The sequence below is a fragment of the Loxodonta africana genome, chromosome 18 (assembly GCF_030014295.1).
Source record: "Loxodonta africana isolate mLoxAfr1 chromosome 18, mLoxAfr1.hap2, whole genome shotgun sequence".
NCBI classification, from domain to species: domain Eukaryota; kingdom Metazoa; phylum Chordata; class Mammalia; order Proboscidea; family Elephantidae; genus Loxodonta; species Loxodonta africana.
The window spans coordinates 12,401,570-12,419,442 of record NC_087359.1 but is presented as its reverse complement, the minus strand read 5'-3'; the positions used below and the strand labels follow the sequence as shown (position 1 = coordinate 12,419,442).

Below are 17,873 nucleotides of genomic sequence, written 5' to 3'. Positions count from 1 at the left end.
GGTATCTACAAAAAAAACTTAGAACCAACATCACATTTGATGGTGAACAACAGAATGAAACCAGAATGTCTGCTCTCATTACTTCTATTCATTGTTGTAGTTAAGCTTCTAGGCAGTGAGGTGAGGCTAGGGAAAAAAAGATGTCCAGACTGGGAGAGAAGATTTATAACCAGCTTTATTTTCAAGAGACGTAATTGTCTATGTGGAAAATCTGATTGAATCTAAAAAAAAGCTTCGAGTGAGTTTAGTAAGGGTGCAGGGTACAAGGTCTACAAAGATCAGTGTTACTTATATATACTAATAAAACAATACTAGCAATGAACAATGGGACATTGAAAAAAATTGTAATACCTTCTACAATGGCATCAAAAATACGAAATAAAAAAAAATTTAGGGTTAAATCCTGACAAAAAAGGTGCAAGACTTGTACACTGAAAACTACAAAATACTGGTGAGAGAAATTAAGAAGGGCCTAATACATAGAGAGAGATCTCATGTTCGTGGGTCTTGGTTCTAAAACCCATACAGAGATGCAAAGGACCTAGCAGAGGCAGCACAACTTTGAAGAAGAACAAAGTTGGAGGTTTAATAATGCCTGAATTCAAGACTTAGTGTAAATCTACAGTAATCAAGACAGGGTGGATTGATTACTGGACAGATAGATCAGTGGAACAGGAGATCAAGGAATGGACCCATGCATATGTGGACAGCTGATTTTCAACAGAGGTGCACGGACAACTCAGTGGAGAAAGGAGAGTCTTTGCAACAAGTGGTGCTGGAACCATTGGACACCCACAGGCAAAAGGAACCACAGCCCGTACCTCATACGACATACAAGAGTGAGGTCAAAACCTAGAACTATAAAACTTCTGGAAGAAAAGCTTTGTCACCTCAGGTTAGACAAGATTTCTTAGGTACGGCACCAAAAGCACAACCCATAAAAGAACAAATTGATCATTTGGTTTTTATCAAAATTAAAAAGTGCCTTTTGAAGGGCAATGTTAAGAAAATGAAAAGACAAGCCAAAGACTAGGGAAAATATTTGCAAATCATGTATCTGATAAAAACTTGCATCCAGAATATATAAAGAACTCTCAAAACTCAATGTGAAAACTAACGACCACTTAAAAAACGGACAAAATGTTTGAAGAGACACTTCACTAAAAAAGACACGCGGTTGGCAAATAAGCGCACGAAAAGACGCTGACCATCGTTAGTCATCAGGGAAACGCAAATTAAACCACCATGAGCTGCCGCCCCGTGCTTCCTGTTGTTGGTGCCATCCAGTCCATCTTCACTCGTAGCAACCCTGTGTGACAGAGAACTGCCCCATAGGATCCGAGGCTGTAATTTTTATGGGAGCAGGTCACCAGTTCTTTCTCCCTCAGAGTCTCTGGGTTGGATCGAACTGCCAACCTTTCAGTTAGCAGCCAAGCATTTAACCATTGCACCACCAGGGCTCCTTGCATACTTAATAGAATGTCTAAAGTTAAAAAAATGGATGGTATCAAGTACTGATGCGGATACAGAGCAGCTGAAACTCTCGGCACTGTTGATGGGAATATAAAGTGGCACAACCACTTGAGAAAACCATTTGTGTTTCTTGTAAAGTTAAACACATGCTTATGATACGATCCAGTCATTCCACTCCTGGACATTTATCCAAGAGAAATGGAAGCATACGTCCATACAAAGACTTGTACACAAATGTTTATAGCAGCTTTCTTTGTAACAGCTGAAGCCTGGGAATAGCCCAGGTGTCCATGAACAGGTGAATGCGCAAGTGAACGGGGTTTAGCCATGCAGTGGAATAGCACTCAGCGGTACCAGGGGATAAGCCAACCACCAGATAATCAGGCTGAGAGAAAAGTGCAGGAGAACACAGGAAGGAGGACGGAGACGGGAGACGTGGAAACCGTTTTTAAAAGTTGTTCTTAAGGTGGTGTGTTGGGCTCAGCCGTCACGAGCGCTGGTACCTGTAGATGAGAAAACCCAGAACCCAGTGCCTTCGAGTCGATTCCGACTCATAGCGACCCTATAGGGCAGAGAAGGTATCAGAAATGATACCTTCTGAGAAGGTATCAGAAATGAAGGTAAACCTGTGTTCCTTGCTGGACACGCTCTGGGAGGGTTGTTGTTGGGTTTTGTTTTTGTTTTTTAATAAGTTCCTCCAGTACTTGATCATTTGTCTTGCAGCTAGTTAACAAGATTTAGGGAGGGGAAACAAGCATTCCTGTAAGCTAGGTTTCAGTTAACTGAGGAGTGTTTCATAGACACAGTTAATAATGGGATTCGGGTGACCTCCCACGTGACAGTGAGTTTTACTTACAGCACTGGGGGACAAGAGAGCACCAGGGCAGGGAGTTTGGAAAGGCGTTCTGAGTAGGCGTTTGTGGGGTACAAAGGACGTCATCCCTGGGTGCAGGCTCTTGGGGTCCAGGAGAGACAGGAGCTGTGAGCAAAGAGCAGATGAGAGACCAGCAGAACATTACATCTGCAGATCCCACTCACGCCGGCTTGTCCTCACAATGTCTCAAAACGTCTGTCTTCACCACAGTTCACTTACACTGACATGAGCAGCACCTCCTCTTCCTGTATCTCCTCTACTTCCTACCTACCCCTACACGCACAGACACACTCACACAGACACACACCCACATACACACATGCACACACACGGATGCACTCACACAGACACAAACACACACACAGTCACTCACAGATGGACACACATACAGACGCACAGATATGCACACCCACACAGACACACCCTCACATGCACACAGAGCCGACATACAGTCAAGCACACAGATGCACTCTCACAGATACACACACTCAGAGACTCAGAGACACACACAATCACATACATAAACACACAGGTACATACTCAGATGTACACAGACACACAGATACACTCACAAACACACACACATAGTCATACAGGCACATACACAGATGTACACAGATGCAGTCACTCACGGATACACTCACAGACATACACACTCACATACATAGACATACAGGCACATACACAGATGTACACAGACACACACACTCACGGATACACTTACAGACACACACACTCACATACATAGACATAAGGCACATACACAGATGCACACACACAGGTGCACACACAGACACATGAACATGCATATTAACATGCAGACACTCATACACAGACACACAGGCACACACACACACACACCCCCACACACAAACTCATTTGAAAATCTCAGCAGGATAAGCCTTCTCTGCGTCCAGTGCTGACCCTATCACTGAGACCTGGGTGTGCGTGAGTGGGCCGACCACCTAGAGAACTGGCAGGCCAGAACCCACTTTCCGGATGGTCCAGCAGTGCCCAGCAGTGGCGGAAGGTAGTGTGGGGGCATTGTGGGGCAGGCAAGGGGCCGAGGGGCCGGTCCTGCTGGAGAAGACAGCAGATGCTTCTCCTGTGATGGGCTTCGGGGCCGGGACCTGCAGGGGGCCTGTGGTCCTGCCGCATCCTCCACTCAGTTTTATTACCACTTTTAGGATCTGACTAAAATGATTTCACTTTCTTTCTGTTATTATTGATAGGCTTATTTTGTAAGGCTTAGTTTTGGAGTTGTTTTGCTTTCTTTTTGCATTTCTGGAATTTTCTAGTGTTCTCCTTTCAGATTGCCCCTTATGGAATGCACGTCTCTGCTCTCCCATCTCCCAGCTAACTACACATGGACAAAGTGGGAAAGAGCCTCGCCCAGCCGCAGGCTGCTAAGCAGGAGCGTTCAGGAGTGGGCAGTGGGGCAGCCCAGAGCCCGGCAGGCAGTAGGTGTGTGACCGGTGTCAGCCGGCCCGCCCTCCCCCTTGTTTTCAGTGGGTAGTTGAATTGCTTTGACGGTCCATTTAATGTCTAAACCACAGGCTGTAAAAAGCCAAAAACAACAGAATGGCGACGTTACGGAGCACGTGTTTACCCAGACCTGACAATTACACAGCCGCTGCGGGCCACAAGAGCAAGCTGCTCGAGTGGATCCTGGGTGCAGTGTTGGCCGTGTGATAGACAGAACTGTACCACCCGACAGCTGCCTTTTGCCCAGCACCCTGGCTAAAGTCAGAAGGCCCTGGTGGGGTTAACCTGTGGGGAGACTCAGATGCATCCTCCTGCTGCCCCCAGAGCAGGCAGCCTGGAGAGCCAGTGGTCAGAGCCAGGCCCTCCCCCAGCACCGTGCAGGGTCCAGTGGCCAATAGAGAAATGGCCAAACGTGAACCAACGGTTCACAGAGAAAGGAACACCGGTGGTCTTTAAGTATACGAAAAATGCTCAGCCTTGTTCATAACGAGGGAAGTGCATGGTGAAATGACACTGAAATCCCACTTCACTTACCGGGTTGGCAAAATCCCAAACATTTCATAGCATGCTCTGCTGTACAAGTACAAAATGGTCACATTACCAAAATTGTCGATGTGTTTACCCCGCAATCTAGTAGTCTGGCCTCTGGGAGTTTTCCTACACCGTCACCTGTGTACGCTTGAACAACTGGTGCAGATGTTTACTCATCACAGTGTTGTCTTACTTAGAAGATTGGTCAACCCGAAGGTCCGTCCATCCGTAGGAGACTGGGAACACAAGCTGTGTCGCATCTACCAAGTGGAATATTATGCAGCTGTTAAAAACAGCAAGGAGACGCTTCATGAACTGATGTGGAAAGATCTCCAGGGTGGGTGTATTGTTAAGTGAAGAAAAATAAGGTGTAGAACCATGGGTGTAGCAGGCCCTTTTGTTTAAGAAAAGGGTTGTTGTTAGGTGCCGTCAAGTCGATTCTGGCTCATAGCAACCCTGTGTACAACAGAACAAAAAGAAAAGGGTAGATAAGAACATATATTCATGTTTACTTGTGTTTACATAAAGAAACATTAGAAAAATAAGAAACCGATGAAATGAGAAGGAGCCCTGATGGTGCAGTGGTTAAGCACTTGGCTGCTAACCGGAAGTTCAATGGTTCAAACCCACTAGCAGCTCCTCAGGAGAGAAGACCTGGCAATCTGTTCCCGTAAAGATTATAGCCTAGGAAACCCTCTCAGGCAATTCTGCTCCATCCTGTGTGGTTGCTATGAGTCAGAATCAACCCGACAACACACAGCTGCAATGAAATGAGTCCATACAGCGGCAGAGTTGGTGAACAGGGACAGGGTGGGATGGAGACTTCTCAATCTGTACCTTCCTGTGGCATTTTGATTTTGAACCTTTGACTAAATCACGATTTTTAGAACGTTTACAAAAAAGCATAAAGGCATTTCGTGCACACTGGTGGTTTTCACAGTGACCTCAGTCATGACAAATGAAGCTTACCTTTGCCACAGGAACATCTGATGTGAGAATGGCTAAAAGCCTTTTTAAATATTTACAGTAATAAGCCATTTGTTGGGAAATGGAAAAACGTGTATTTTTGCAAGGAATGCCTCCCTTGACAAGTGGAAAACGGTGCCGAGGGTTGAGGCAGTGCAGAGTGCCTTCAACGGAAGGTGTCGCTGAATTCATGAGGAACAGTGAGCTCCTGTGGCCAGTAAACACAAGTCCCTAATTGATGTTGTGTTCCCAGGCTCCACCAGTTTTATGGCATCAGACCATTGTTCAAAATGTGGGCGTATAAGCTTCCCAGAATTGGCCTACATCCACCTTCCAGTGGAGTCCCTGGTAGTATCTAACGCCTGGTGCGGATGGTCCAGCAAAGGCTCACCCTGGTGCTCTTCTCGCCCGCTGGAAACTTCCTTACCTTGATGCATGGCACACAGTCTTCTCAAACAAGGAGTAAACTCTCACCCAGCGGGCAGGAAGCGTGTTTCACTCTTTGCACGGGCTTCTTGGTGTCTCACATCAGAACGTGTGGGTCATTGAGCCTGTTGATGACATTGCTCAGAGGTGGCATCGTCGCTATGCCTGTTGGGACCTTGACTGTCATGCCCAGTTGTCTGCCAGTCTTTGTTCATTTTGTGTCTCCTATTTTCCCATAAAGAAACCTTACATCCTGTATGAAAGAAAATGGAGTCAAGGCCGCCTCACCTGGTAAACCTGTGGCCGCAGAAACCAGGGCCCAGGCCAGGGGTCCGTTGTCTGCTTGCAGGTCACATCTGTGGTTGCTGCAACAATAAAATACATGCTTGCGTCTTTCCTCTCTCTTTGCTTTTCTCCCCAGCCCCCCACCCCCGCCCCTCCTTTTCCCTGTTTAGAAGTCTAACTCCTCCAATCACGGGCCCAGAGAAGGACTGAGCGATAAGGAGCATTCAAAGCCAAGCCAGAGCTGTTTTTGTGTGTGTGTTATGGGGCACTGGGGCCTGCTTAGAAAAAACATTTCATATTCATGTGTTTTCCTCTCTTCCACCTTCTTTTCTTTCTGGCCTTAATATGTCATACCAGCAGCTTGATCTGGGGGAAACAAACAAAGCAAGACTGAGCGTGGGAAGCGGCTTCTTTGGAGAGTTCTCAGGCCAGGCCTCTGCGTCTCAAATCTCTGCAGTACTTTCCATCTGTCGTTGTGTTTCTGGGTCTTTGTAGCTCATCCTTCAATAAGGCGGTTGACCTAAGTGCACCTGTAATGTAGGAGTCGAGCTGAGACCACACCTTCCCCAGACCCTCATCGTGCTCCCAGACGGGCAGTGTGGATGGGAGGGAAGGGATGGGAGAGCCTGACTCAGTGAAAAGCCTGAACACAGGATAAACTGGAAAAAAACAGTTGTTGGGTCGATCCTGACTCCTGGCAACCCATGTGTGTCAGAGTAGAGCTGTGTCCCATAGGGTCTTCGGTGGCCGAGCGGTCTGAAGTAGACCGTCAGGACTTTCTTCTAAGGTGTCTCTGGGTGGACTCAAACCTCTAACCTTCCGGTTAGCAGCTGAACTCATTAACCATCTTCACCAACCAATGTATAAACAGCACTTGCTGAAAATTGAAGATGCAGGCAGACAAATAGAAAGAGATAATTACGATGGCATATATCCTCGTGACGTAGCAGCCTCTCGTCAAAACAAAGACCTTCTAATACGCACAGAATCACAGACTCTGGTATGGAAGCATATTGACGTCATAGCTCAGATGCTGATTTAGGTGCCGCGGGCTCAGAGAGTGAGGCACAACCTGACGAGACGTGTTTCCAGGGTCTTCACTGTGACTGTGCAACGTGGACTTGACTCAGACCTGAACCAGCTGCCTCCTGGGCCCCAGGGTGTCGTGCCGCCATGGCAGGGCTGCTAACTCAGCTCTCTCCTGGCCCCTCCCAGACAAAGGCTGTGTGGGGGTGGGGGGACACCAGGTGCAGCCTCTTGGTTCATTTGTTAAACCTCCACTCAGTGAAGAGTCTCTCCCACACCCTGCTGGACAGCAGGGTTGTCCACAGCTTCCAGACAGCGCTGGCCACCCACTTGGTGTGGCTGTGGGTGGACTCTGGAACCGCTGTGGAAACACCCCGTGACGTAGGAGGAGGGGCTCGTCAGTAACTGGTGTGTCTGCACAGATCGTTGTTTTCAGTATCTGGTAATTCCAGGCTCAGATCTCAATTAACCAGCAAGCAATGGCCAAACAGGTTTACATTAAACAAGGCACACACCAGCTTACTTGTGTTCACTTACTAATCTGTAATGCACATGTCACATGAGTCTAACCACATCTTTGATGAGGTGAAATTGTGCGCTGCAGATTACTCAGTACCCACAAGTAAGCCTGTGTGTACCTTGCTTGTTGGGTGATCCAGCCCTCACTCCCAAGCAAAACCCTGGGAAGATTCTGGCAAGGCCGGGCAGTAGAAATCAGGGGTGCTTCCAGTGCTGGCTGCTTCCCAGGTGGGGAGGCAGGAGGAGAGGAGTGTGGCCACAGGAAGGGCAATGGGAGGGGCAGTGGGAGTACAGGCCCCTCCCAATGTACTGGCTCCCCAGCCAGGTGTGGGGGTGCCAGGGCCAGTTTCCCGTCTGAGACTCTGGGTCCCCAGCCATTTCCCCACAGCCAAGGAAAATGTGTCTGTAAGCCACACCCTCAGCTATTTCTCCAAATGAGAGTTGGGCTTGAGAGGAGAACGTGAGGAAGGCATAAGATACTCAATGTATGTGCGTTTGTTCACACATCATGAGATGCAGAAAGAAACTCCAGGCATTGCACTCACGGTTCCTCCTTCTCTGTCTTTCCAGTCGTGCCAAGCTGACCTCGTGAAGGACAATGGCCACAAGTACTTCCTCTCAGTCTTGGCGGACCCCTACATGCCAGTAAGGACCAAGTGCTCTTTCTCTTCTGGACAGTCTCAAGACTAGCATCATTTGTCTTTGCTGCCATGTCACACTGTCGTGACACCTCGTACAAGGGCTTCGGTGAAAGGCTGCTTCTCACCCCCCGCTGCTCAGGGTCTAAGGGGGCACGAGGGGGACAGGCAAGATGGGGCGAGGCCACCTTGACGCTTTAGCTGCTGCTTCCTCTTAAGCAGGCTCACATCTCATTTCAGTGGTCCATTCGCACCTCTGTCAGAGTTGCAGTTAACCTCAGCACAAAGACTGTTTTTGTTTTGTTTCTCTCAGTCTATTTTCACAGGCACATCTTGGCGATATAGTAAAACCTCCTCTCCCTAGCATTCTGTCAGCTGAATGAGATCAATGAGTATTGTACATCCATAATACGGCCATTCGTGTTCCTATAAGTCCTGGGACATGATGAGGTGTTGACGGGCCTTATGGATCGGGGGTGGGTGGGGGGAGGAAGGACAGAAGGAGTCAATTGAAAGCTCAAATTTTAAATATACCTTATCGTATCCAACTGTTTAAAGCTTGATAGTTCCTGACTAGCATGTATGGTAACTTCCTATAAACGCTTTATAATTAACTTCATTATTCGGTACCTCCTAGCATAGTGATGAGAGCAAAGTAGATATGCAAAATAAACCCTCAATATAACACAATTTTACCAGGAAGTTTAAATATAACAGCTCATTTACATCACCTTAGGTGGCTTTGGTTGTGTAAAGGAACTTTTGTGTGTAATTTCACCCTCTGGTTGGTTTTCCAAGATAAATGATAAAAAAGAAAAGCAGAAGATAGTATAAACAGGACTGTTATAATAAAGGTAAATAGTGCTTGTGTGTTTTAACTTAAGTGGTGTTTTTAAACATCATCATAGGCAGTTAAACAGGCACTTTATATCAGCGTTCGAATAATCGCTTCCCTGTTGTTCAGGGTAAGTAAGAATACAAATCAAACAAATGAGAAAGGATGCTAAACTAGCAATTACAGCAGAGTGATGGGCTACACTGACAAGAATGGGCCCCACTTCAACTACAAACACTGAAATTTTGAGGACATAGTGCAATTTAAAAGAAAGGAAAGGAAATCCCCAGGTGCCAAAAAATGAAGAGAAATGAGAGCGAGCCACAGTGATGAGCAGCACCAGCGTCCTGGCAGCCCTGAAGGTCCTGTGCTGGATACTACCAGTGTGTGTGAGAGCCGGAAGCCAAGAATGTAACCTCAGAACTAGTCCAGGCTCCTCGGAACCCCCTAGGTCCTGGAAGAAGCAAATGCACAACCTTCATGCAGGGGACAAATACGCAGCCATACCACCCAGGACACAGGGACTTACAGCAGAAGCACAGCCTCACTCGTTGTGTTGTTGGGTGCCGTCAAGTCGATCCGACTCATGGAGACCTCATGTGACAGAGCAGAACTGCCCCATAGCGATTCCGGAGCTGTAATCTCTACAGGAGCAGGTTACCAGGTATTTCCCCCACAGAGCAGAACTACCCCATAGTGTTCCCGGGGCTGTAATCTCCACAGGAGCAGGTCACCAGGTCTTTCTCCCACAGAGCTGCTGGTCAAGTTCGAACTGCCAACCTCCTAGTTAGCAATTGAGCACTTAACCATTGCGCCACCAGAGCTCCTTCATCCCTGCTTACCAGTCGACAACCAGTGAACCTACAGGGAGGGAACAGGCAGATTCAACAACTAGGAGAATTAGCCCCCAAAACTGAAACTAATGGATTATCTGAAAGAGATTATAAAATCAATGTAAGTGTGTTCAAAATAATGAATAAAAACAAATTGTTTTCTTCTGTCAAACAGTAGACCATTGTTTTTCTTCAGGAAATACTTTTGTGCCTATTATAAGAAAACAATATGTCCTGTGATTCTTTTTATACCCATTCTCAAAAATTATTAAATAGGTTTTTCTTTTTTTTTTTAAATAAATGGGCAGCTTTGAAAAAGAAAATAATAGACCCTGTAATAGGAGACATAGGCATGGTGACTAAAAACTCAATAGATGAATTAAAACAGAATAGACACAGCCAATGAGAGAATCCATGAAGCAGTCACCTGGAAGGAAGCCAAGAGAAGATATGAAAGAGGTTAAGAGACATGGAGGAGAGAGTGAGAAAGTTTACTGGATATAACGGGAGTTCCAGAATGAGGAGAGGAGAAGCAATATTTGAAGAGATACTGACTTGGAACTTTTCAGATTTGAAGAAAGGATGACTTCTCATTTTTAAAAAACAGGGAATCTGAAGAAAGTTTAGTAAAAACAAACCACTCAGAGAAAGATACATCACGATGAAAGCAGAGAACATCAAGGACAAAGAGAAAAATCTTAAAAGTAACTAGAAAGAAAAGAAAGCTCGTTTGCAAAAGGAGTGAATAACAGTTATGAAGAGAGCAGATTTCTTATCAGCAACCACAGACAACGTAAGACAATTGAGAGGCCTTCAGGGTGCAGGAGGAAAATGACTGTCAACCCAGACTTCTATACCCAAGCTGAATTATCACTGCAGAATGAGGGTGACGTGAACGCATCTTCTGACAGAGACTGACAGCCTGGCACTTCGGACCCCGTAGAGGATAGGTATAAGGGCCGCGTTTCAGTGAGGAGGAAGTTCACCCCAGAGGAAGGAGCAGGGTACAGGAAGCAAGGAGGAGTAAGGACATTGGCGGACATGTTAGCGTGTCTAAAAAGGCATTGACCTTAAGAATAAATAACAACAATAATCACTGACATCAGCGGTTACAACGCAGGAGGAATTCAGGCCCCCGAGGGCCTGCGTTAATCCATGGGGTCTGCAGAGAGCCATGAGCTCGAGACCCTGCACGGCGTGCATGCAAAAAGCATAAGGCACCGTTAAAGGTTAAAAACAAGCTATGTGATTTCCCAATCAGCAGACACGCAGGGGAAAGAATGAAAATTGATGAATCCAATAGAAGACCAGAAAAAAAAAAATGAAGCGAAGTCAGAATGCTAAATTCACTCATTTTACCATAAACGTGCCTGACAAGCAGGCGATGGACTTAAGTAGGATTGGGCCAGGGTGAGGGGTGGTGTGGTCAGAGAACTTTATATTGACAAATGCAACTGCCTTGTAATAGAAGAAAATCATCCCAGGTCTGTAGCTGTGCTAGTTAGTGAACAGCCTGTTCACTCTGAGAGTCAAGCCCAAAGCCGCCAGGCCCTTTTCAAGAAGGCCATTCTATTTTGTATACTGAAATCAAAAGACAGCAGTGAAGCCAGTTCTCATTAATTACGCATTGGGCTTATCCTGAAGGTTCGGGAAGGAGAACTTTGCCGGGCTTTGGGGGTGGTGCGTCTCCACCTTGGGTGTTGCAAAACTAAGGATGGTGTTTTCTTTCCAGGCCGAGCATCGGACCATGACGGCCTTCATCCTGGCTGTGATTGTCAACAGCTACAACACGGGGCAAGTGAGTATAGCAGCCGCCCCTGGGCATCCCGAGCCCTCCCTATGGCATCACGGCGGGGGGTGGGGGGCAGCTGCAAAATCAGAAGGAACGTTTGTTCTGAATGTCTTGTGAAACAGAACAGAAAGTGCGGGTCACCAGGGCACCCCAGCCCTATATGATGCTGAGGAGGGGTCTGCTCAGTGGAGGCCTGGACCCTCACTTGGCCAGGAATTTGCAGGGTGGATTTGTTGTTGGTTTTGTTCTTGTTGATCTGTGACTTAGGAGACCCCATGTGTTACAGAGCAGAACTGCCCTGTAGGGTTTTGGTGTGTTTTGTTTTTTGCTATAACCTTTATGGAAGCAAATTGCCAGGCCTTTCTTCCTCAGTGCCTCTGGGTGGGTTGGAATCACCAACTTTTTTGGTTACCAACTGAGCACGAACCGTTTGCTCCACCCAGAGTCCTTTGCAGGAAAGATCTGAATTGGCAGGTTTTAAATGAGGAGGATTGAGCTTAATCCTGTCATGTGTCTGAGCAGGCTTTTCCTGAGAGGCAGCAACAGCCGTAGTCTCTGCCAGGGACCCTGCACCCCTGGTCACTCGAGCATCGTAGGGGGACCACGTATCTGTGTTGCCTCTTGTAGGAAGCCTGCCTTCAGGGAAACCTGATTGCCATCTGCCTGGAGCAGCTCAGCGACCCCCACCCTCTGCTGCGCCAGTGGGTGGCCATCTGCCTCGGACGGATCTGGCAGAACTTCGACTCAGCGAGGTGGTGTGGCGTGCGGGACAGTGCACACGAGAAGCTCTACAGCCTCCTCTCGGACCCCATTCCTGAGGTGAGCCAACCCCATGGTGGCGGTCAGGGAGCCAGGCCTCCTTTATGGCACACAGTCTCCCACCCCTGACGCTGTCGCCAAAGGACCGCAGAGTGCTGCTTTTGCTGGTGAGCTGCCTACATCAGTGCTGTCATCGCCCTCGTGAAAATAATGAGAGCAGAACCATAAGCCTTCTTCAAAAGAAATGTCATCCACTTAACGGCTTTGCATCTTCACTAAGAGTTAGCTCACCTGCGCAGTGGAGCAGCTGGAAGCAGGGTGTCCCTGGTCGCGCTCGCAGGAGTCAGAGGCTGAACATACCTGCCAGGCACCCCCAAGCGCATGCACCACCTGCCAGGCACCCCCGAGCACACTCACTGCCTGCCAGGCGCCCCTGAGCACGCTCACTGCCTGCCAGGTGCCCACGAGTGCTCCGTGGCAACTCTCTCCGTCCACTTTGCCCACCCTTCACATGCCCAGGGACGTCTGCTGCCCACCCGGCCAGCTGCTGAGTGTGCCCGCCTCACCATCAGTCAGAGCTGGTAGGGTGGGTAGATAAACAGGCCCCTGCTAGGGCAGCTTCAGGCAGGTCTGTGAGCTGCTGATGTCCCCGGGGGTTGAGCCCAGCCCTGCATCGTCGGCTGCTGGCCCTTCTCCCCCCATCTCCCCTGCTGTGCTCCCGGGGTATCTTTCCACACAAACTGCCTGCTCTGCATCTGCTCTTGGGGCCTGCCAGGAAGCCTCAAGTCCTGGTCTGACCACAGCAGTCTCCCCCCTTGCCCCTCCACTGCACAATAGCTGACCTCAGGCAGGGCCTCTCCTGCCGGCTGCTTGCTCGTTGACACTAATGCTAGTTCTAGAATGAATTTTTCCAAGCAACCTGTCCTCTGCTGGTCCCCCACCAGCTCTGTGAGACGACAGTTTCCTGGGAGCAGCAGGGTAGCAGTGTCAGTCAGTCAGGAAGGGCCTTCCAGAAGCATTCTGTGTGTCAGAGTCTTCAGGGCTGGGAACAGCTAGGCCCCCCACTCTGCTCCCACATGCCATGGTCCTGCGTCAGCCCAGTGTGTAGCTGCGAGCCCTGTCCAGACAATTCACAGGTGCCAGCAGCCTGGCACCAAGTGTAACCCACCTGTGGAGGCTCTGTCTGCACCGTGTGTGGATTTCCACCGTAACTTCATGTTGCCTTCCTACCCACCCCGGCAGGATGCATTACCTGCCTGTTTATCCAGGTGAGGAAGGGGTAAAGGCAGGGGCCGCACCCGGGTCCCCAGCCCCCGGCCAGCCCGTGAGCACCTGGCAGGCAGTGAACGTGCTTGGGAATGCCTGGCAGCCTCACCCGCTCACCATCTTGCCACAAAGCCCTCCTCTCACGACTCCTGTCACACTTTCTGATGAACTACGGGTGCCTCGTGTTGTCACTAGGTGCTGACTTGATTATGACTTACAGTGACCACATGTGACACCATGGATTGTGGGTGCTTTATGTTGTCGTTAGGTGCTGGCTTGATTACGACTTATAGTGACCACATGTGACGCCATGAACTACAGGTGCCTTACGTGGTCATGTAACTCAACAAGGATGAGACTCTGCTTCCACAGCCTGGCTGTGCGTCCCCTGGGCTAGGGCCCCCCCGGCTCCCTTCCCCCTCTTTCTGCCCCACCAGTACCCTCTGGGCTTAGAGGACTGTTCCCTAAGGAGCTGGGACATTGGATGGCACTGGGCTATCTGAACTGAGCTGAGTTCCTATGAGGCAGCCCTGGCAGGGACCAGGTGCCAGAGCAGCCACCCTACAACTGATGATGCCCCACCCTCCACAGGTCCGGTGTGCTGCCGTCTTCGCCCTGGGCACATTCGTGGGCAACTCTGCAGAGAGGACCGACCACTCCACCACCATCGACCACAACGTGGCCATGATGCTGGCCCAGCTTATCCACGACGGCAGTCCTGTGGTGCGCAAGGTGCGTGCCCCGCCCCCCGCAATGGTGTGCAACGCACGTGGTCCATCCCCTTCTCCCATGGTGAGCAAGGCTCCCTGGCCAGCCTTGGCCCTGCCCAGGGGCATGAGCCGTGACCTGCAGCAGCAATGAGGCACCACCCTGGCCTGCATACACCACTGTGCAAAATAGCCAGTAAATGTCCACTCAGGTCTCTACAGGCTGTGCTTTTTGGCCGGATACTTGGGGGTCTGCTGCATGTAAGGGCACCTTGCAGAGCAGGCAGGACACAACTGTATCTTCACGATTCAGAAGAGCAGCGGACACCTGCAGACAGACACACACACAGGCTTGGGTGGTGGCACCCCCCCACATGTCCATCAGCAGCACCATGACACCCATGGTGAAACTGCAAACTCTTACCTCTCTGTTTAGATGCAGAACTATCACGGGTTATTGTCCAAGACATCACATCCCTATAAAAAATTGACTCGGCATAGCCTCGATCCTCATCCCTGCTTCAGCCAAGGGGGTGTTCAGGGAAAACACACCATGGTTTGCTGACTGTGATGCAGTCAGGTGGACAGGCCACACTGGGGACAGACTGTCTCCTGAGGCGGCAGGAGGGCAGGACTGACCACAGGTGACCACGGCTGTGTCTGTTATCATCCGGAGGTATGGGGCTGCTTCCTCGGCATTCCTGGGGAAGGGTCCCCTCCTGGAGGGGGGCTATCAGAAGGCAGGGTGTGGCTGGGGCGCTGTTTGGAGAGTGCTGACCGCTCACATCCTTGGGAGGGACGTTATCTGAGGACTCTACTTCAACCAGACTGGGAAAGTAGAGTGTTCCCTTCTAAGAGGAACCCAGGTTACTGAAATTCAGGCCAAATTTTCTAATGAAATCTTTGCAATAAGTTTCTGTCAAGTTGACTCCAACTTACAGCGACCCCACGTGTATCTGAGTAGAATGGTGCTCTGTGGGGTTTTTGATGCTTTCCCACAGGCCTTGGCTCTCTGGCCACTGCTCATTGTGACAAGAGGCTCCCAGCTGTCCCACCTGCAGGGGTGGAAGTCACACTCCTGTCCTGAAATCCTCGAGGTGTCGTTCATCCCTAGCAGTCCATCGTCCTGGGTTCTTCCTGCACTGTTTGCCCAGGATCTTGCTTGTCAGAGCCGTTCTCTCTCGCCAGGCACTCCCAGGACTGCACCGTGGAACATGGAGGGTCTTGGTTCCTAATAACGATTGCAAAATCTCATTTTAACCTTTCTTTTTTGTATTGGAGCCTCAAGCGATGGGCGTTAACTTTTCAGTCTCACGACTTTTCCACAATCATTTCGCAGCCACCGTGAAGTATCATTTTCCCCGTCCCTCTCGGCAGGAGCTGGTGGTGGCACTGAGTCACCTCGTGGTTCAGTACGAGAGCAATTTCTGCACTGTCGCCCTGCAGTTCATGGAGGAGGAAAAGAACTACCCCTTGCCATCCCCAGCGGCCGCAGGTACAGCCCCTGGTTCTGTGGATCCTTTGAAAGTCTACCCTGTGTGATCCCACGTAGAAGAAATAGCTAGAATTGGCAGATGCGTGGACACCAGAGTTCAGTCATAGTTACCAGGAGCAGGAGGGAGGGGAGAAGGGGCCATCACTTAGGAGGCAGGCTTCTGTTACCCAAGTGCCCATCAGGAGATGAATGGATAAACACAGTGTGGTCTGTCCATGCAGTGGAAAAGTTTCAGTCATAAAGAGAAGCGAAGCCCTGATACAAGCTGTGACAGGGATGAGCCTTCAAGACATGATGCTGAGTGAAAGAAGCCAGACGCAAAAGGACAGATACCATACGATCCCTCTTACGGGAAATACCTAGAATAGGCAAATGCCTAGAGATCAAAGCTTTTTAGTGGTTACAAGGGGTGGGAGGGGTGGGGAAGGGGGAGTCGTTGCTTGGGGGGCCCTGAGGGCCCGTCCAGGTGGCGGAAACATTTGGAAATGGACAGCGGTGATAGTTGTATAACACGGTGAGCATAGTCAGTGTTGCTGAATTGTACATGTAAAAATGGTTGAAATGGCCAATGTTTGTTATGTATATTTTTACCACAATGAAGAAGAAACAGAAAAACTCGAGCCTGGCCAGCTGTAACTCTAGGGGAAGCTGTGAGACCCCACCACAGAGCCTCAGTGGTCACTAAAGTCACCAAGCCCTGAGCGGCGGCCAGCACCCCGTTAGTAGAGGACAGGCAAAGCCTACACCAGCCCCTTCATTTTCCTTCATTTTTACCCTTTGTGCAAATCAGACCGCTGGAATCTGGAAGACCAGTCAAATTGAGCAACAAGGGCCTGCAGAAGGCAGCATTAACTCTTGTCCAAGACGAGCCCCGGAGTCGCAGGCTGCTGGGCTCCATGAGCCACGCTGGGAAACCCCTTTCTCACGTTTGTCCTTTCTGCTGAGAGTGCAGTCACCTTTTACGTTTGTATTTCATCATCGTGGCCCCCCGCCCCCAAAACACAGCCATCTCCACAGCAGAGAGAGCCGTGGTCAGTAATAAGATCTTTCAGTAAATAAACCAACAAGAAAACAGTTGTCATCAAGTCAACTCTGACCCATGGTGACGCCATGTGTATCAAAGTAGAACTGCCCCATAGAGCCTTCAGCGTTGATTTTTTGGAAGTAGATCACCAGGCCTTTCTTCTGGGGTACCTCTGGGTAGACTTGAACTGCCAACGTTTTGGCTAGCAGCTGAGCGTGTTAACAGTTTGCGCCAGGGGCAGGAAATGCAGGATGAGCTCGTGTCCTGCTGCCATCCCCCGGGCTCAGCAGCCCTGGGGCCAGGCCCCCTGCCCACCCTGCCGCTGCCACCACCACCCCCCCTCAACAGTGCCCCTGGAGGGGCCTCAGTCACCAGCCCTGCTCCATTTTGTGAGTGAACACTTGTAGGAGCCGAAGAGGTAGATTAAGGTCATGTGCTCCTCCTCGTCCTGCCTGGTCACTGCTCCTTGTCCAGCTTTGTCTGCTGGCCCCTACAAGTGTGTGCTCTCCTGAGCTGAGCACCCCACCCTCCTCGGTCACTCCTGTCCTGCCAACAGCTCCCGTCGCTCCTGGCAGCCACAGCCACGAGGAGGCATGCTGGCCTCCCACCCTACTGCACATCTTTAGCAGCTCTCTTCTTCCTTCTTTCCCACCAGAGGGGGGTAGCTTGACCCCCGTGCGGGACAGCCCGTGCACCCCCAGACTCCGCTCGGTGAGCTCCTACGGAAACATCCGTGCTGTCACCACTGCCCGGAGCTTGAACAAGTCTCTGCAGAACCTGAGCCTGACCGAGGAATGTAAGACCCTGGGGGCTGGGCAGTTTGGTCAGGAGGCGTTGGGTTTGTTTTCTGAAATGCAACGTCCTGCCCCTACCCACTTTTCTGCCATGGAGAGCGTGTCCTGAAATCCAGCCTGCCAACATGGGGCCTGGCCAGCTGTT

The 17,873-nt window shown here is 49.9% G+C and overlaps 1 protein-coding gene across 6 annotated transcripts in view; it reads left to right on the top strand.

Annotated features, from left to right (window-relative positions):
- RPTOR (regulatory associated protein of MTOR complex 1) overlaps positions 1-17,873 on the top strand; it is a 444,673-nt gene that overhangs the window by 349,507 nt on the left and 77,293 nt on the right. For all 6 annotated transcript variants that reach the window (XM_064270591.1, XM_064270592.1, XM_064270594.1 and 3 more), the window contains 6 exons: positions 8,156-8,230; positions 11,624-11,689; positions 12,311-12,502; positions 14,300-14,440; positions 15,793-15,910; positions 17,590-17,730. In XM_064270591.1, coding sequence (XP_064126661.1) covers positions 8,156-8,230; positions 11,624-11,689; positions 12,311-12,502; positions 14,300-14,440; positions 15,793-15,910; positions 17,590-17,730 — 733 coding nt within the window. The remainder of the gene's footprint in view (positions 1-8,155; positions 8,231-11,623; positions 11,690-12,310; positions 12,503-14,299; positions 14,441-15,792; positions 15,911-17,589; positions 17,731-17,873) is intronic.